This window comes from Epinephelus fuscoguttatus, linkage group LG17 (genome assembly GCF_011397635.1).
Source record: "Epinephelus fuscoguttatus linkage group LG17, E.fuscoguttatus.final_Chr_v1".
In the NCBI taxonomy this organism is placed as follows: Eukaryota; Metazoa; Chordata; class Actinopteri; order Perciformes; family Serranidae; genus Epinephelus; species Epinephelus fuscoguttatus.
Window position 1 is genome coordinate 29,340,317 of NC_064768.1, and position 15,945 is coordinate 29,356,261.

General features: G+C 40.1%; 1 protein-coding gene across 1 annotated transcript; it reads right to left on the reverse strand.

The window, feature by feature from the left end:
• Positions 1 to 1,056: 1,056 nt before the first annotated feature.
• On the reverse strand, positions 1,057 to 10,352 carry cdca7b (cell division cycle associated 7b). Its single transcript, XM_049603312.1, has 10 exons — positions 10,118 to 10,352; positions 6,895 to 7,038; positions 6,692 to 6,792; positions 4,558 to 4,786; positions 4,373 to 4,435; positions 3,581 to 3,763; positions 2,907 to 3,053; positions 2,606 to 2,755; positions 1,792 to 1,928; positions 1,057 to 1,531 (listed from the first exon to the last, which is right to left on the reverse strand). The coding sequence occupies exons 1-10, from the start codon at positions 10,292 to 10,294 to the stop codon at positions 1,510 to 1,512; spliced, it is 1,353 nt and encodes a 450-aa protein (XP_049459269.1). The 5' UTR covers positions 10,295 to 10,352; the 3' UTR covers positions 1,057 to 1,509.
• Between the last annotated feature and the right edge of the window lie 5,593 nt (positions 10,353 to 15,945).

A 15,945-nucleotide genomic window follows, 5' to 3' on the forward strand; every position in this document is an offset into this window, starting at 1 on the left:
CACAATCTGCTTAAAAGTCATCCAAATTGTGTTTGACACATAATTCCTGCAGCTATTGCGTTCACTACTCGGGTTAACTGAACAGTTTTATCAGTTGTTCTGCTATTGTTATGAACTGAACAAACTATGTCACTTAGGGGTCATTAGTTTACTCAATGATAGAGAGAGGGTCCCTTAAGGAAAAGGACTGCGTTACCAGATCAAACACATCGCTGGCCTTGACTGATTACTTTTTTATAATGAGCCAATAAACTCTGTGCCTCGGAAAACACGTTCTACAAAACACTCCAAGTGTAACTCAGCTACGATCAAAGTGTGACTTGTGGGAGTTCACCAGCAGGTCACTGACTGCCAGTTTACAAAAAGCATCACGTAGCAGGCAGCTTACGCATACCTTTGACATGTCACTCCTTTGAAGCACTTCAAAAACACCTAAATCTACAATACCTCTGCACCCTCAGGCGTTTTTTGTGGAATTTTGAGGGTAAAAACAGAGTTTAATGTAATGAACTCTGAAAGTACCAGAACAAGGACGGATATTTGTATTATTTTTTCATCACTTAGAGTGTTAATCTGAACACCTAATCAACCCCAAAACGTAAAAACACCAGTCATACGACGTCAAACGCATGCTCACGTCAAACATGAGTGTGTGCGCTAAAACTGAAACTACAGCTGGATAATGACGACAACGGTGATGAGATAAAATGTATTTCTATTTGTCACTCACATTGCCAATGATTCCTCAGGATGACCTCTGACTGTGTTGTGACCCCCTGCCCTACAGCAATGGCACCTGGTCATTACACGAGATCAGCTGACTGGCCTGGTCGAGTACATGAGCTGACCTGGACCTGACCCAACTCACCTGGAGAAATGACACCCTACACGCATACAATAGACAACTATGGCGCAGCATAAAAGATGTGTGCACCTCCCCTAAATGTGCGGTAAAGATGACACTGTGGTGTAGTGTGTGGCACAACCAACAAATATAACCTACACAAATACATATGTAAACATAAAAACATGGCCAATTGTTTAGATAATGCCCCGTGCTTTATTAAAATTACAGTGGATTGCCAACAACGCCGTAAAAATTACTCACTTATAAAAAAGCAGTTGGTATATAAAAAGGGCTCCTTTTGCATTTGTAACACAGAAAATAACCAAACCTTATATTTGTTTTAGTGAACATCGACAGTAGAGATATTCAAATGGAAATATACAACTCAAAACTGAGTACTGACTTTAAAAAACAAAATCATCCCTGCATGTCATGCAGCCTTAAATCAGGATATATAAAACATATTAACAGTGTATGTGCCTTGTGTTTAGAGGAGAGTTTAAAAAAAACAAATTTTTGCTTTTGTTTCTCTAGTTAGAGAAAAGGTTGATCGACATCTAAATGTGCGTTAAAAAGAGTTCTACGGTATTGTGCAGGATGAGAGCCTGCTCCGGGTTCTAGCTGTGCGAGCAGGTTTTCCTCTCTGGTCTTCTCTCTGGACTTCACTCGAGATCCTTCTGAATGCTGCAGTGGAGACAAAACAAAACGTGAGCTCTGTTTCTTTGTAGATTAATTGATTAGTCGTCAATCAAAAACTGAACAGGCAACTATTTTGTATAAGTAATATTTAAGCGTAAGAAGCCAAACGTTTTTTAAATGTCAGAATAATGTGTTTCTTTCTCATTCGTGATAATAAATTGAAAAGCTTTGGATTTCTTGACAATGATGGAGGTCCAATCCAGGTCTGTATCATTAGACTGTACGGTGAGAATGAGGTGGCTTACCTCTCCAGATACTCATGGACATTGTCGTGGCCGTTGTAGCGGGCCAGTCCCACCAGGATGCCAGTAGCGCAGCGGCCCTCCTTCTTACGACACAGGCTGCAGTTACACACCCCTCGGCAGATGGGGCACGACCATGTCTACGAAAAAAAGACCCAAATTTAATGTGGGTGACCAACTGTGTTGTTACTCTAATAATACACATGCAGTTCCATGTTGAGGCTTTATGTCCTTCCACTCTTTAGTCTTAAAGCATACGTCAAATCACCTGCCTTGGTTGCTTTTAGAAATTGAGTTATGCTAAAATTTGTACAAACATTCATGTTTGAGATTTTTCTGATTCTTCATCAGGAAGGATCTTTGCTGAGAAGCCGTCACTTATTAGGTGCTTTGCACTGCCTTTCCAATCAGAGGTGGCCACAGAGTGGTGCTGCAGACTGGTGCTGTCCCTGTTCAGGAGGAGTGACCATGCGGCCGTCTTGTTGTGGTCGGGATGTGTGCACAGTTAGATCACTCCACGACCAGAAACAATGGATTACCAGAACCATCCAGAAACATGGACAATTATAAAGCAGCAGCCAACGATGTAAGACACAAAAAGGACTTAACTGTCAGGAGTGCACAAGTTAAAGGAGTTGATGACATCACATTTCAATGGAGTCGTACCTTGTATAATTATATGTGCATTGTTGAATTGTTTCGAGACATTAAAGTTCAGCCACTTCAAGGTCGACGAATTTTGTTTTTTCTCATGGTGTCTTTTCAGACGCTGCATTTATGTTAAGTGAGAGAAATAAAGAATAAAATGTTTACTGACCGGGTTGAGCAGCACATCACGCACGTCCTCTCCGTAGCGGTTCTTCAGGCACGGCCCACAGAACTGACCTTTGACCCCCACACAAAAACCACTGCGACACACCGTCTTGGTGTCCAGAGTCTTCTGTCTGCACTGGTGACACGAGCTGCCCTGAAGACACACACACACACACACACACACACACACACACACACACACACACACACACACACAAATAAATAGTGAACAAACACACTAACCCAGAAAAGCTGACATCACAGTACCATGACCATGAAGCAGGTGAAGTCCTGCTGTGACTCACATTCTCTTTGTCCCAGATCTTGTCCTTGCTGCGGTACGCTATGTTGTCCAGGTCTTCTTTGGTGATCTCATCAACTGTCCTCACGTCATACTGGATCTTACTGCGGCTCCTCTTCCTCGTCTTGCTCTCAGTGACTTCCTCGTCCACCTGCACAATCACAACAGATGGATTACAGATTAGTAATAATAATAATAATAATAATAATAATAATAATAATGGCACTTTCTTCTATGCATAATTTGTTTTTGGAGGCATCTGAGTGCACAGATTACTCAGTCTGGGAGCCAGACAAATCTGCAAGCTCGTGTTTATTTGCTCTGGCAGACATGTCGGGTCCCCTTCCTGTTCAAACAGATTTCCACCCCACCTGGCCGCTTTGGAGCCAATCACAATAGTTAAGTAATATGGGGCAGGTTTCAGATGGCGAGTGACAACTCCTGGAGCCTTCAGGCTTTACACAAAATACATGAAGGCGTCATTTTTAGCTCACAGTTATTGACCCAGGGCATGCCATTTCAGAACACAGCGTGAATTGCATGTTGCAAATCATATCTACAATTCAGTCACTCTGACATGTTTCCACAACAACACTGTCTGCCTATAGGTCCTGTGTGTGCAACAGCAGAGTGAAAACATTTCATTTCCGAGTGGGATTAATAAAACACTTCTTCTACCTCGATCAGCCTCCTGATGTCTACAGTCCTGGGGCCTCTGCGGGCGACTGGCTCACTCTTTTCCTCCACTGCAAAGTTTTCACGAGGACGAGCCTTGCGGGACGGGTTCCTCCTTTCTGACCCCATCTCCGGTTCGAACTTGCGCTTGCGTGGCATTGCTCTCTGTGGTGTCCGCTTCTTCTTCTGCAGAAGTAAAACAAAGACAGTGTTTACATGTCAGTAAAAAAGAAATTCAGTCTCTATGAAACACAACAGCAAAGCTTATTTCAACCAGTCATGTTGCAGGTACAGGTTACATCCATGTATGTCCAGACTCGTGTATTGCTGCAACATGAATGGATCACACACATCTTCAACCCTCCAGCAAGATCTATACAATCAGCACAATTTGAAGATGGACATCCAAGATCAGTGTCATCAATTCAGCATCTAACCAAATGTTTCCCTTTCTGTTCTTGAGTTACGGTGTTAAATAATGGCCAGAGAGTGTTTTTGCAGAACATTATGAGGTCACAGTGAAGCTGGCCTCTGACCTTTAAGATAGAAAATGTCTCCTATTAGACATTTGTGTGAAATGTTGTCATAATAACTGCACAAGCTCTTGAGATATGGCCAAAAACATGTTGCAAGGTCACACTGACCTTGACAACCGTGCCTTTCTTAAATACATGGCAACCAAAGGTGGTGGTCTTTCTTGATTATTATTTTTCAGATTATTACTTTGAATTCTGGATGACATCCGACTCTTGTTCCTGTGAAGTTTGGATGACTTTACTCACTGCAGTTACTCACCTGAGGGGTGTTGGGTGGAGTGAGTTCAGCCGTGGTGCTCAAATCAGCAAAAAGCTTAGCCAGCTGAAAGATGACAGCAGAGGAGATCAGAGTCACGCTCCAGAGGAGGCACTCATATAATTTGACTATACAGATCAAACAGTTAGAATATGGAGCAAACACAAAGGGTTTTAAGGGTTGATTACCATGGCCTTGTTTTCCTGGATGTTCTTGTCTCGCTTCCGTAGGCTCAGAGATACGACTTCCTCTTTGTCTTCTTCCTCCTCCTGCTGCTCCTCTTCCTTATCCCACTCCTGCTGCTTCATGCTCTGCCTTCCTCTGGTTCTCTGTGAAGGAGGCCTTTCTTCGACTGGCTTTTTGATCTTTTTCTCTTGCGTCTCCTGTTTGGGGGTCGACAGTCTTTTGACGGGGAACCTGAAGAGCAAGATTAAAATAAGATCACTGCTCAGTCACGAGAGAATCAACACAGTTGTCATGAAACAGGCCTGTGTTTCCACCGGACCCTTGTATATGTGGCAAACAGGATGAATATAGTGGGAAAAAGCAACAAGTTGAATCTATGTCCAACTAACTTCAAGCCATCGAATGTGACATGACCATTTAAACTCATGAGTAGCTGAAGAGGCAGCGACAATATGAAGCGTCAGTCATTATTCATTCACAGCCTTTGCCTGTTCAAGATAGATCATGTAGGTTCATGTTGCATTAAAGGCTTCACACTTCACACAGAGCAGACTTCCACACATGGATCTATGTGTTCAAACATATTGGGGCCATCTCTGAATACCAGTTTTAGGGTACTGAAGCTTCACTGAGAAATACTGGCGATCTATCAAAGCTCTGAGAGCGGAAGGGATTAGAGACAAGAAGTTTTTTGAAACAGAAGTTTTCCGTTGTTCTTTCAGTGACATCTAAAATAACGTGACACTTAAGGCTAGTTCACACGATTTTTTACCCCGATTTTGCGTAGCAGAGACTATCGTAACCTTTTGAGTGTTCATACCTGTTTCTGTCATCTGGAGTCTCCTCAACTGCGTTACAACCTGTGTGCACACCACAAGATTTCTCCACCGAGCCCTCGCCAACAGAGCCCCAGAGAACGCAGTGACATCTCCAAACTATGTTTTTTAACTTGGGATATTCTTCCCAGTGTTGAATCAGATCTGCCTCCAGGGCCTGGGTCCAAACACAGCGCGCTCGCCGGGATCCTGTGGACGTCGCCGTTGTTGTTGTTGCTTGCCGGCTTGTCAGTGTTGCCAGATCTTGGGAGAGAAACGGCTATGGGCCGATGGAAACAAGCCCAAAAGAAGCGAATCCTCACATTTCTTACGTCCTCCTGCGTGCTGATGTGGGACGTATCGCCCCTCTCATTGGCTGATGCTCTTTGTCAGTCGTGTCAGACCTCTCCAGTTTTCTAGCATGCCAGATATCCAGTCCCAGTCACAGACAAGGGGGCGACTTGCTCGAAGGCTTGTTCACATATGAGGACTCATCGTGGCAGACTATCTGCCGACTCACCTCCGACCCAAGGTGGCTCTCAAGATCCTCTGCAGCGTCTAAATCACGGTGAAAATCTTGTAATGTGAACTAGGCTTTAGCCACTTTGTTAGCATGCAGGTTGCAGTAACATTAGCCATGGTAATTAGAAAACAGAACACTTTGCAGGACGGCTGAGCTGTTACAGCTTTAAGGTGATTTGCCGAGCTCGTTGTAGATTGGGCCTGTCGCTAAGTTTACGTGTCCTTGTCTAGGAATAACTAATAATTAATGGTGACGCACAATGAATTTTGTTGGATTTTTGTCTCTTAATTTGTGGTGTTCTTTGAGATGTCTTATGGTTTGCAAAAACAGAGCATTTGAATACTGATTTGGACATTGATTATCATGGCAACGATCTTAGCACCAAAGGATTCGGGTCAGCCCTATGACAAACAGCGATCATCTCTAGGTTAAAAACAAGGGCAACAACTATGAATTCACATTTTCACATTTATATCTATCTATCTATATATATATATATATATATATATATATATCTCTATATCTATAGATATATCTATAGATATATATATATATATATATATATATATATCTATATATATATCTATATCTATCTATATAGATAGATATAGATATATCTATATATATATATATATATATATCTATATATCTATATATATATATATATATATATATATATAGATAGATAGATAGATAGATAGATAGATATAGATATAGATATATATATATATATATATATATATGAGACTTACATATTTACCTATTGAATGACATATACATACACACACACACACACACCTCAGGGCAACTAAAAGACTCTTCCTCTTTGGTGGGGGAGCCTCCTCGCCATCAGAGTAGAAGCCTGTGTCCACGTCACTGTCCTCCTCTGAGTCCACCATCTGGAGAACACCAGAAAGACAAAAGCAGTTAGTCTGGTGCCTTGGCTGCTGTAACGCGCACATTTTCATCAGATAATACAGCCAACAATAAACGTTTCATACCATGGTCTTTGGACGTTTGTTAAAAGATCCTCTGTCCTCGTCTTCCTCGTCCTCGCTGAAACCTTCAAACTCCTCCTCACTGTCCGACTGGCTGAAGAGGCGAGCCAGCTCAGCAGTGATAAACTTGGATTTGAAACATGGAACCTGTTGGCAGACACATCCAGCATCACACAAGACACCTCTAGAAGCTCTATGAAGCCATTTTCTATGAGAGGATTTCGATTTTGTTTATCTTGTGCACATGAACACAGGTGACACAGTCCTACCACTGGTGTCACACCACTTGACAAATCAACAGGTGGCGGAAGCATGGCAAGATATGCTGCACTTAAAACATTTGCTAAAGCTCAAGGATGCACACAATGTGTTTCGATAAAGAACACTGACTGTAACCAGAACCTCTTTTTCCATGAAAACTCTACAGGACAATTTGCTGGATCAATTTTCATTCTTTACACCAGAGGGAGCACCTTTCCATCAGTGGAAACTCTCACTGAGTGAATGCTGTGGGAGAAATTAATTTAGTTCAGCTGTGTCACTCTGCAGCTTGCCAGGATACCCAGTGCTGTGACTGGCTGCTTTTAATGAAGTAAATCTATCTTCTTGAATTTATGCCAATAGATACCAAACTAAACCCAAGGACAGCCTTATCACTACAGGCCTGTGTGACCTCTGAGTCATGGCAGGGTAGGGCCAGCGACAAAGTGAAGTGGAAAAGGAACAAACACTTCACAGTGGCACTGAACTTATTTCCTCATTTTGGGGGTCCGACAGATGCCAATTCTGTATGTGTGTTAAATAAATAATCACTAAACCATTTTTCCTTGACAATGTTTTCTTTTCTTCTGACCTACTTAAAATCAAATACGTAGAAAGTGTTTTGAAATGGTAACCCTCCACTATTTGGGTGTGTAATGAATGAATGAATGCACCTTTCATGCACAAAATGCAGCACAAAGTGTTGGCGGAGACAAACAGCAAAGAAATAAAACTATAAAATTATACAACATTCTCACTGAAGGAGAAAAGAGAAGAATAAATACCTTTATCAATCACTAATTAATCAAGTAATAAAAACACGTATATACAAACATATTAAGAATATAAAAACAGATAGCTGCCAGTTATAGGCTATGTTAAAAAGATATGTTTGTGTCATCGTTTAAAACTGTCCACTGAGCCAGTAGGTCTAATATTTAAAGGCAGGGTGTTCCAAATTTTTGGGGTGTAGCAGCTAAAAGAAGCAAAGGTTTTTGTAGTGACTTTAGAGACAGATAAAAAGGCAGCTGCGGAGGATGTCAAGGTTCGTGGAAGGACGTATGGTGATAGCGAATCAAAAGAAAGATTTTAAAATCAATTCTAAAAGATACCGGAAGCCAGTGCAAGTTATGCAGAACAGGAGTTATATGGTGTCTCTTTTTAGTTTTTATTAAAACCCTGGCAGCAGCATTCTGAATTGTCTGTAGTTTTGCAATGGCAGTTTTGGGCAGGCTAGTGTGTAGAGAATTACAATAGTCAAGACGACTGGAAACAAAAGCATGGACAAGCCTCTCAGCATCAGTAGAGGTTGTACCTTAGCTATGTTGCGTAATTGATAAAATGCAGCTTTTGTTAACGAATTAAAGCAACATTTACCTTTCTGGACATTTTTCACTTTTCTTTGTTTAGTTTAAAATGCTAGTAATAAGCTGATGGCACACTAAAATGTAAGTGAATTCCACCAGAGATGAAAACTCATAATTGTACCATTCCCATATGGTTCTAAGAAAACTCTGACCAATTGGCCGTCCTGTCCCACGTGGAGGCCTCTGACTGACACAACACAACATCCCCCCCTGAAACATTAACATTATCTTCCTTGTGCATTTCCACTTACTAGTAACGTTAACATTACTATCTAACGTTAGCACTGTAACCTTATTCTAAAACTCATCAACTGACTCCGGTTGAGTTTTAAAACTCCAGGGTTGCATTTGACTGTCTTGGTTGTAACATTACACTCGCTGTACTCTTCCGTGTATCTAACATTACCTTGCCAACACCTACGCCTATCATAAACGTAATGAGGACGTAATGGAGGAGGAGGGAGTAGGCCTTTGGAGGGAGGTGGAGTTGCAGGAGGAGGGGTATGGGACTTTGGAGGGAGGCGGGAATTGTGGATGTGAAAGGTATAATAAGAGTAGCTTTAAAATGAGAGCACAGGTTTCTTACTAAAGGTTACGTCTGTAATGACATCACAGCGTAGGTATATCACAAAATAATGAAACACTGTACCTGTGTTATGTGTCCTATGCTTGAAAATATGACTATTTATTTGGGATTTAGGTGGGGGGTTGTAGTGTGAAGAGTACTGTCCACACCATCTCCATCACAAACACTGACCATATAACATCCATTGCATTTAACCAGATTTTACAGCAGGGGGCTAAGATCAGGAAACTTGTCATTTGTTCAAAATCATCTTTATAAGCAGCTCATAAAATAAGAGAAAGTCGAGATGTATCAGTCTGACAAAACAATGTAAAGTATGTTTCTCAATCTGGTTAACAGGGCCTGGGGTCTGCAGGACTGCAAGGATAATATTGGAGTTAAGTGTTTGCATGTTTTTCTTTCATGGCCTTTTATGACAGCAGCGTACTTGCCTTTATTTAGGAGAAAGACTGAATTATTGGACCAGAATCTTTGACAAATATATGCAAGTGAGAATGTCATTTCTAATGTGTAAAACAGGATCAATGCAGTTGATGTCCCAGGTCCCATTTGTTGATTTCTGCTGAACCATCCCCTCCGGCCCCAGGGGTGTTGACCTCTGACCTTCATAAAGGAGGGCGACACATATTGGACCCAAAAACACTGAACATGCACTCCTTTACTATGAGCACCACCTTAACTGTTGATGATCACGATCACTGATATGAATCAGATCACGTGTAACGTTAAGCTAGTTAGTTAACAAGGTCAAAACAAAGACACGAAAAGGCAAATTCAGTTAAAGACATAACATTGTGCATGTCTGGATTAAAGAACTGGACTAACATCACCTTATTCGTGGGAAGCTATGAATACATCTCCACAATGAAACAGACCCAGGCCGAACAAGCCAACAACGTTAGCTAGTAACAATGGTGTAACGTTACATGTTGACTCGTTATGACTTTTCCTCACCACAAAACCACAACGTGTAAAGTAAATGTACATTTAGACGCGCTGCTCTGTCGCTTACCTTTGACTTGAGAGTCATTTTATCTCCGTTTTGCTGAAAAACCCCGTCCAAAAGAAAGTTTTGTATTTTAAAATGAAAACCAATGAATGGACTGAGAGGAGGGGGTTTAAAAATTAACCGCTGGAGAAGTCCGGTCGTTGGAAAAGTAGGGGAGTTGTTGTTGTTGGGCTTATACATTAGTCCGTAATAAAGTCTTGTAACTGTAGTTTTGATAAACCACTAAATACTTAATCGTTTTAAAGTATTTTATCAATTATATTTTACGGTACAGATGTATCTCTCTGTGTTCAGGAGTAGTTTCTCTTCTACGCCCCCCTCACACTCACAATGGTGCAGTCCGATCTTTCGCGCGAAAACGGCACAGGGGCGTGGCACTGCAGGAGAACCTGCCCCTGCAACACTACAGTGAGTGATAGCACAATGTTTGTGTGTTATTTACAGTTTCAACAGACTTTTAACACATGTGTAGGGCTCAATTACAATTTTAAGGTACTTTTACTTTCTTCAGGTTATTCCATTTTGTGCTTTTACCGTCTCCTCAAAATTTCAGAGGCAGTTATTGTACTTCTAACACCATTGCACATGTTATTAGTTACTTTGCAGATACAAATTTTACATAGGCTGTGATCACATTTTTAAAAACATAATGTGTTGATCCACTCAGTAGTCAAAGTAGTTCTACTCTGCTAAGGATTTTCTCAATTAATAATTTAGTCTATGAAATGTCACAATAATGCGTCAGCAACATTATATCATTATATCAATAAAGTTATTCTGCTGCGTGATGAATATTTCTACAGATACTACTTCAAGTAGACTACCTTCAGTTCAATTCAGGCTTTATTAAGGACACAACTCATGAGGGTCCACAGCAAGATAATGGGATGAATACTGGTAAAGTGGGACACTTATTGATTATTTACCTTCTGCATCATTTTTAATTACGATCCAAATGTCTTAGCCTTTCATGTGATACTATTCTGAATAAGTAAAGAGCTCCCCTATAGTATACAACGGAAAAAAAGAAAGAAACATTAAAGACATGATGAATGCTTCTTCCTCAAACACACATCGACCCCAAAACACATTTTTCTAGAGTCTACTGTCAAAGTGGTACACCTTAATTGGCAAAGTGGGACACTTAAAACACATTTTATTGTTATTTAAGTGTAGGCCTAATGAAATAAACACACAATAGTAATACAAACAACAACAATAAACATCACATCACAGTATTCTGTGATGAGTTTCATCTATTCCATATAGATTTAGATTTAGAAAGGATGATCCTTCATGAACATCTCTTCTTATAACTATTTCACAGGCTGGATTTTATTTCTGCTTTTGGTACGGTAGGTTAGTCTACACCAGAGGTGTCAAATCCTTTTTAGTTCAGCGGCCACATACAGCACGATTTGATCTCAAGTGGGCCTGACCAGTGAAACGACTGCATAATAACCTGTAAATGTCAACCCTTTCAAATTTTTCTTTCCCTCTGAAAACGTAAATCCAGTTATCAAACAAAGAAGAAAGAAAAAGTGTGTGTCTTAGTTTTTCTACGTCTGCTACCCACTTTCATTACTTTCATGTGACTTTTTTCTTAATTTTCCACAAAGTAGAAGCTATTGAAGAAGCAGGTTAAGTCATCCCCTGCCTGGCAATCTGAAGTTTTGTCAGTGCCTCAGCAGTTATTTGGTTATTTACAATATTTTTGCACAATGTTCAATATCTTGTGACCATATGTGACCATAGAAAGTAGCCTACTTATTGTTATTTCAGCAAACTGTAATATTCCGCTCAGAGTGGAAAGGTATCTAAGGGAGCTTACTGGTCTACACATAAATATGACCGTCTTCAGTGAGGCCATTCTCCTCACCACATGTCTCATGGAATCAGTCCTCACAATAATACACATGATCCAGTTCTCAGTCTTCTTAGGAACATTGTCATCACCACATCTGGCTCTTCAAAAGGGCTTTTTATAGGCAATGTATGAAAAATGTTCATCACTGGTTAAGTATGTAAATCCTTGTTGAAATATCTAGCTAGCTTAATTTATGCAGGACCAAAATCTAGGAAACTCAATTTCCCCATTATAATGACTTGAATGGCTGTCCCACTTTACCAGTAACACCGGTAAGGTGGAATTTATATTTCTGCATTGAATTGATGCCATAGCTACGCTGTAACCTACGCCATAGCCCGATGTGCACCTCCCCAGAAATGTACAGTACATGTCGCAGTGACGCAGACCTCCTGTCTATTTCAGGAAGCTGATTTCCCTCAGTGGAAACTTTTATTTACTTTAATTTCACAGATACAAAACAATAAATTGTGAAGACAATAAAGCCTCCACAAAAATAGCATTTGTGATTTGCGTGATTTATCCTGACTTCATATGAGCAGAGGAAATCTCTGCTCGTCACTAGGCTAATTTATACAATGTAAAATGCCATAGGCTTGTGCTAATAATGTTAGCATGTTATATTTGTTTGGAAAACGTGTTCAGTACGAGACAATTGTTTTGTCGGTGAACCTTGTGAGTTGTAATGGAGCCAAATATTGTAACATAACCTTTGTTAAATGTTGCTGTTGTCCTTGGTTTCATATGAGAAGAGGAAATCTCCGCTAGCTGCTAGGCTAATCTATACAATGTAAAATGCCATATGCTTGTGCTAATAATGTTAGCATGTTGTATTTGTGGGGAAAATGTGTCCAGATAAAGACAAGTGTTTGTCTGTGAATGCTGCGAGTTATAGTGAAGCCGATTTGTGTACTTGTGTTTGAAATTGTCTCTATTAAACAAAATTTTACAGCACTTCACAGAAACCTCCGCCGCCAACTAGTGTTTTGGAGGTGTAACTGCAGAGTGACAGAGGCACACCACCGCACAAGTATAAATGCTCACAACAGCATACTGGCAAACTGTGAAAATGTCAAAGTCACAAAAAAAAAAAGAAAATTAATATGAACCAATTTTTTTTAGAAGAAACTCTAATTCACTATTACATACCATAACAAATGATTAATTACAAACTAGCCATCATTTTCTAAGACCATAACATTCACCCCAGAACACAAGTCATTTTACTTTCCATCATGGTTCACAGCAAAGTTGTTGAATAAGATGTGCCATGCCCCTGGAAGTGATGTCAGGGTGGGTGGATCAATACCAAAATATAAACTCTACAGATACTACATTTTCATTTTGAAGCTCAATCCTAGCATCAATAGGATTAATATCAAAAAAGAGATTTGTTTCACTCTTCTATGTCGTACCTATTTAGAGTAAAACTGTGAGAACAACGTTCCGTTGTCGTGAATACATCTAATGCATGTACTGTTTGCTTCTCCACTGCTTTGTGTTGTCTGCTCAAGGGTGTGCACCCTGACTGGTTTAATCCGACACATAACAGCAGTGACGGCTTAATGAAAGAGGAAAAAAACACATGTGAAAGAGAACTTGGAGCTGCAACCGAAAAGACAGGAAGAGGAAGTAAATGTTTCAGCATCCAGACCCCTGACGCAGAGACAAAGTTCACTGGCAGAATCTGTTCAGAGACATTTACAGTAGGCAAGAAATATCCAGGTTGAGTCGAATCAGATCTTCAACATTGGTTAATGTTACATTTTTAAACTGTACTTGGACATCATTAGCTGTAGCAGACTGATTATTCACCTCATAAATCATGACACAATGCGTTTCCCTGCAACAAAAAAGAAAGTGTTCTGCCCCTGTATTACTTGGTATCAGACTGAAACCAAATTTTGTGGTATCATCTACCCCTAATAGCCACAGAACCTTTTTCTATCTTGAGGTACTTGTTTATGATGAGCTCAGTGTTAATTTTTACTCATGCAAGTATATAGGCCTAGATGTGAAGATAAAAAAGATGAAGCTTAAGTGTCCCACTTTACCCATTACCCCATCAAGTAGTATATTAACAATTCCTAGTTATGTTCCTGAAGCTTCCTTGTGCCATATTTCTTCTTGGCCAGGCTCAGGAGTCTTCACAGGTTGCCTAGCAACTTCTCAGAGCCAACATTTAGTCAAGCACATGGTATTTGAAATGAGTATTTTCAAAAGCCTGGCGAAAACCTATTGTATCTATTTCTAAGGGCACTATGCCAGATTGACAACTACACACCACCTGCATCACACCAAGTGTGTCTGTTGTCATTGTCTCACCTCCCTCATTATTACTTCATCCTCCACTGTTGTTTAGTTGTCAGAGGCCTGCTGGGTAAAGTACCCGTCAGGATGACTGCAAAATGATAGGGGTTAGCAGCGTCAGGAAACCATACTGCTGCACCGCGGGTCTAAACCACCACTGACCAGACCTCTCCTCCACACACACAAACACAGCACATGGCTGGGAGTGTTTACCGCTTCTCGTCACAGCTCATGCCAGCTGGAATCAGCTGAGATGAGACAAATGCAGCTGTTTACACACTGCAAAACTGTTCTGCCTCCACTGCCACCACAAACCGTTTGGCTTTGCGTAAGACCACAATTAGTCTTTCAAACTGAAATGGCCTCTTGTGCATCTCTACTTCCTTCTCTCCTTCCCTCTCACTGCTCCCATTTTGTTCTGTCTCTCTCTCACAGTAACATATCCAACACATTGAAACACATTTGGTCCCATGACTGAAGCTGATGCTCATGTTTTGGGTCATTTCAGGGATATATAATTTACACTGTGTCATCCAGGGAATGAAGGTTGCTCTCATCACAGGCTGAGTTCATTCCCAGTAACTCTTCAATCCAATAAAACTGGAAACATCTACCCACTGCAAGTAGTTTTTCCACTTTGCTTCTATAAATTAACCTTTAGAAAAGGTGTTACATGTAGTGCAGGTACTACATTGCTTATTACTGATTGCATATTATTCTTCAGTCTTGGAGTGTACATGAACATTACTGTCTATAATCCTATGTGGTTCAACATCATGCATCGTGACTGTGAGTTAGAGCTGTGTTAGAGCAACAACACTTCGCCATCACTAACATTAATAGAAACAAAAGATGCTACTGAATTAACCAATCAAACATTTAGCTGTTAAATTCCTGATGTGTCCCTGATAAGTATCAATGAAGCATATCATTAGGATAGTATGGAGAATACTACTTTTGTAATTGTATCTTAAAGAGAAAGGTAAATCTCGAAAGTAAGAATAATAAATAGAAGGCTAAATGTCATCTTGCTAGCAGTGGAAATGGAAAAACAACAATAGGCTATATAAATGTCTAGATAATTCATTATTTATTTATGATTAATATTTGATTTTTCCAATTCATTCTGTCAAAGTTTTCAAACCATGTTAAACTCATTTGACTCACTGTAACATTTTATTCAAAGATAACATACAACATCATCAACGAATGTTTTTAGAATGATGAAGAAATGATCATTATCATATATATTATAATATAAAGTATAGTAGATCTGTTTTTTGGGCCCTTTCTTGGGTTTGTGTCCATCTCTTGACACATTTACACCGACAGGCCCCCACTGCATGTGTCAATTTGAAGGGCTGGCTTCACTTCCTGTTGGGGGCTGATGACATCAAAGGGTAATGTGAATAGTCAATAACCAACCTTTGTGAGGAGATAACAGTCTTTAGTATATAAAAATGTCATTTTTTGGTGATTGGTCTCCTTACTTAAACTAATAATGGCGGGCATATGTAGAACATAGCTTTTTAATAACCCTAAGCCATTAATTCAATTTTCGGCTGAAATTCATGTGTGTTTATGTGTATACATTTCAAAGATGGACAATGGTATTGATGAATTATTTGCTTTATTGTATGCAGTGGCTGTCTGT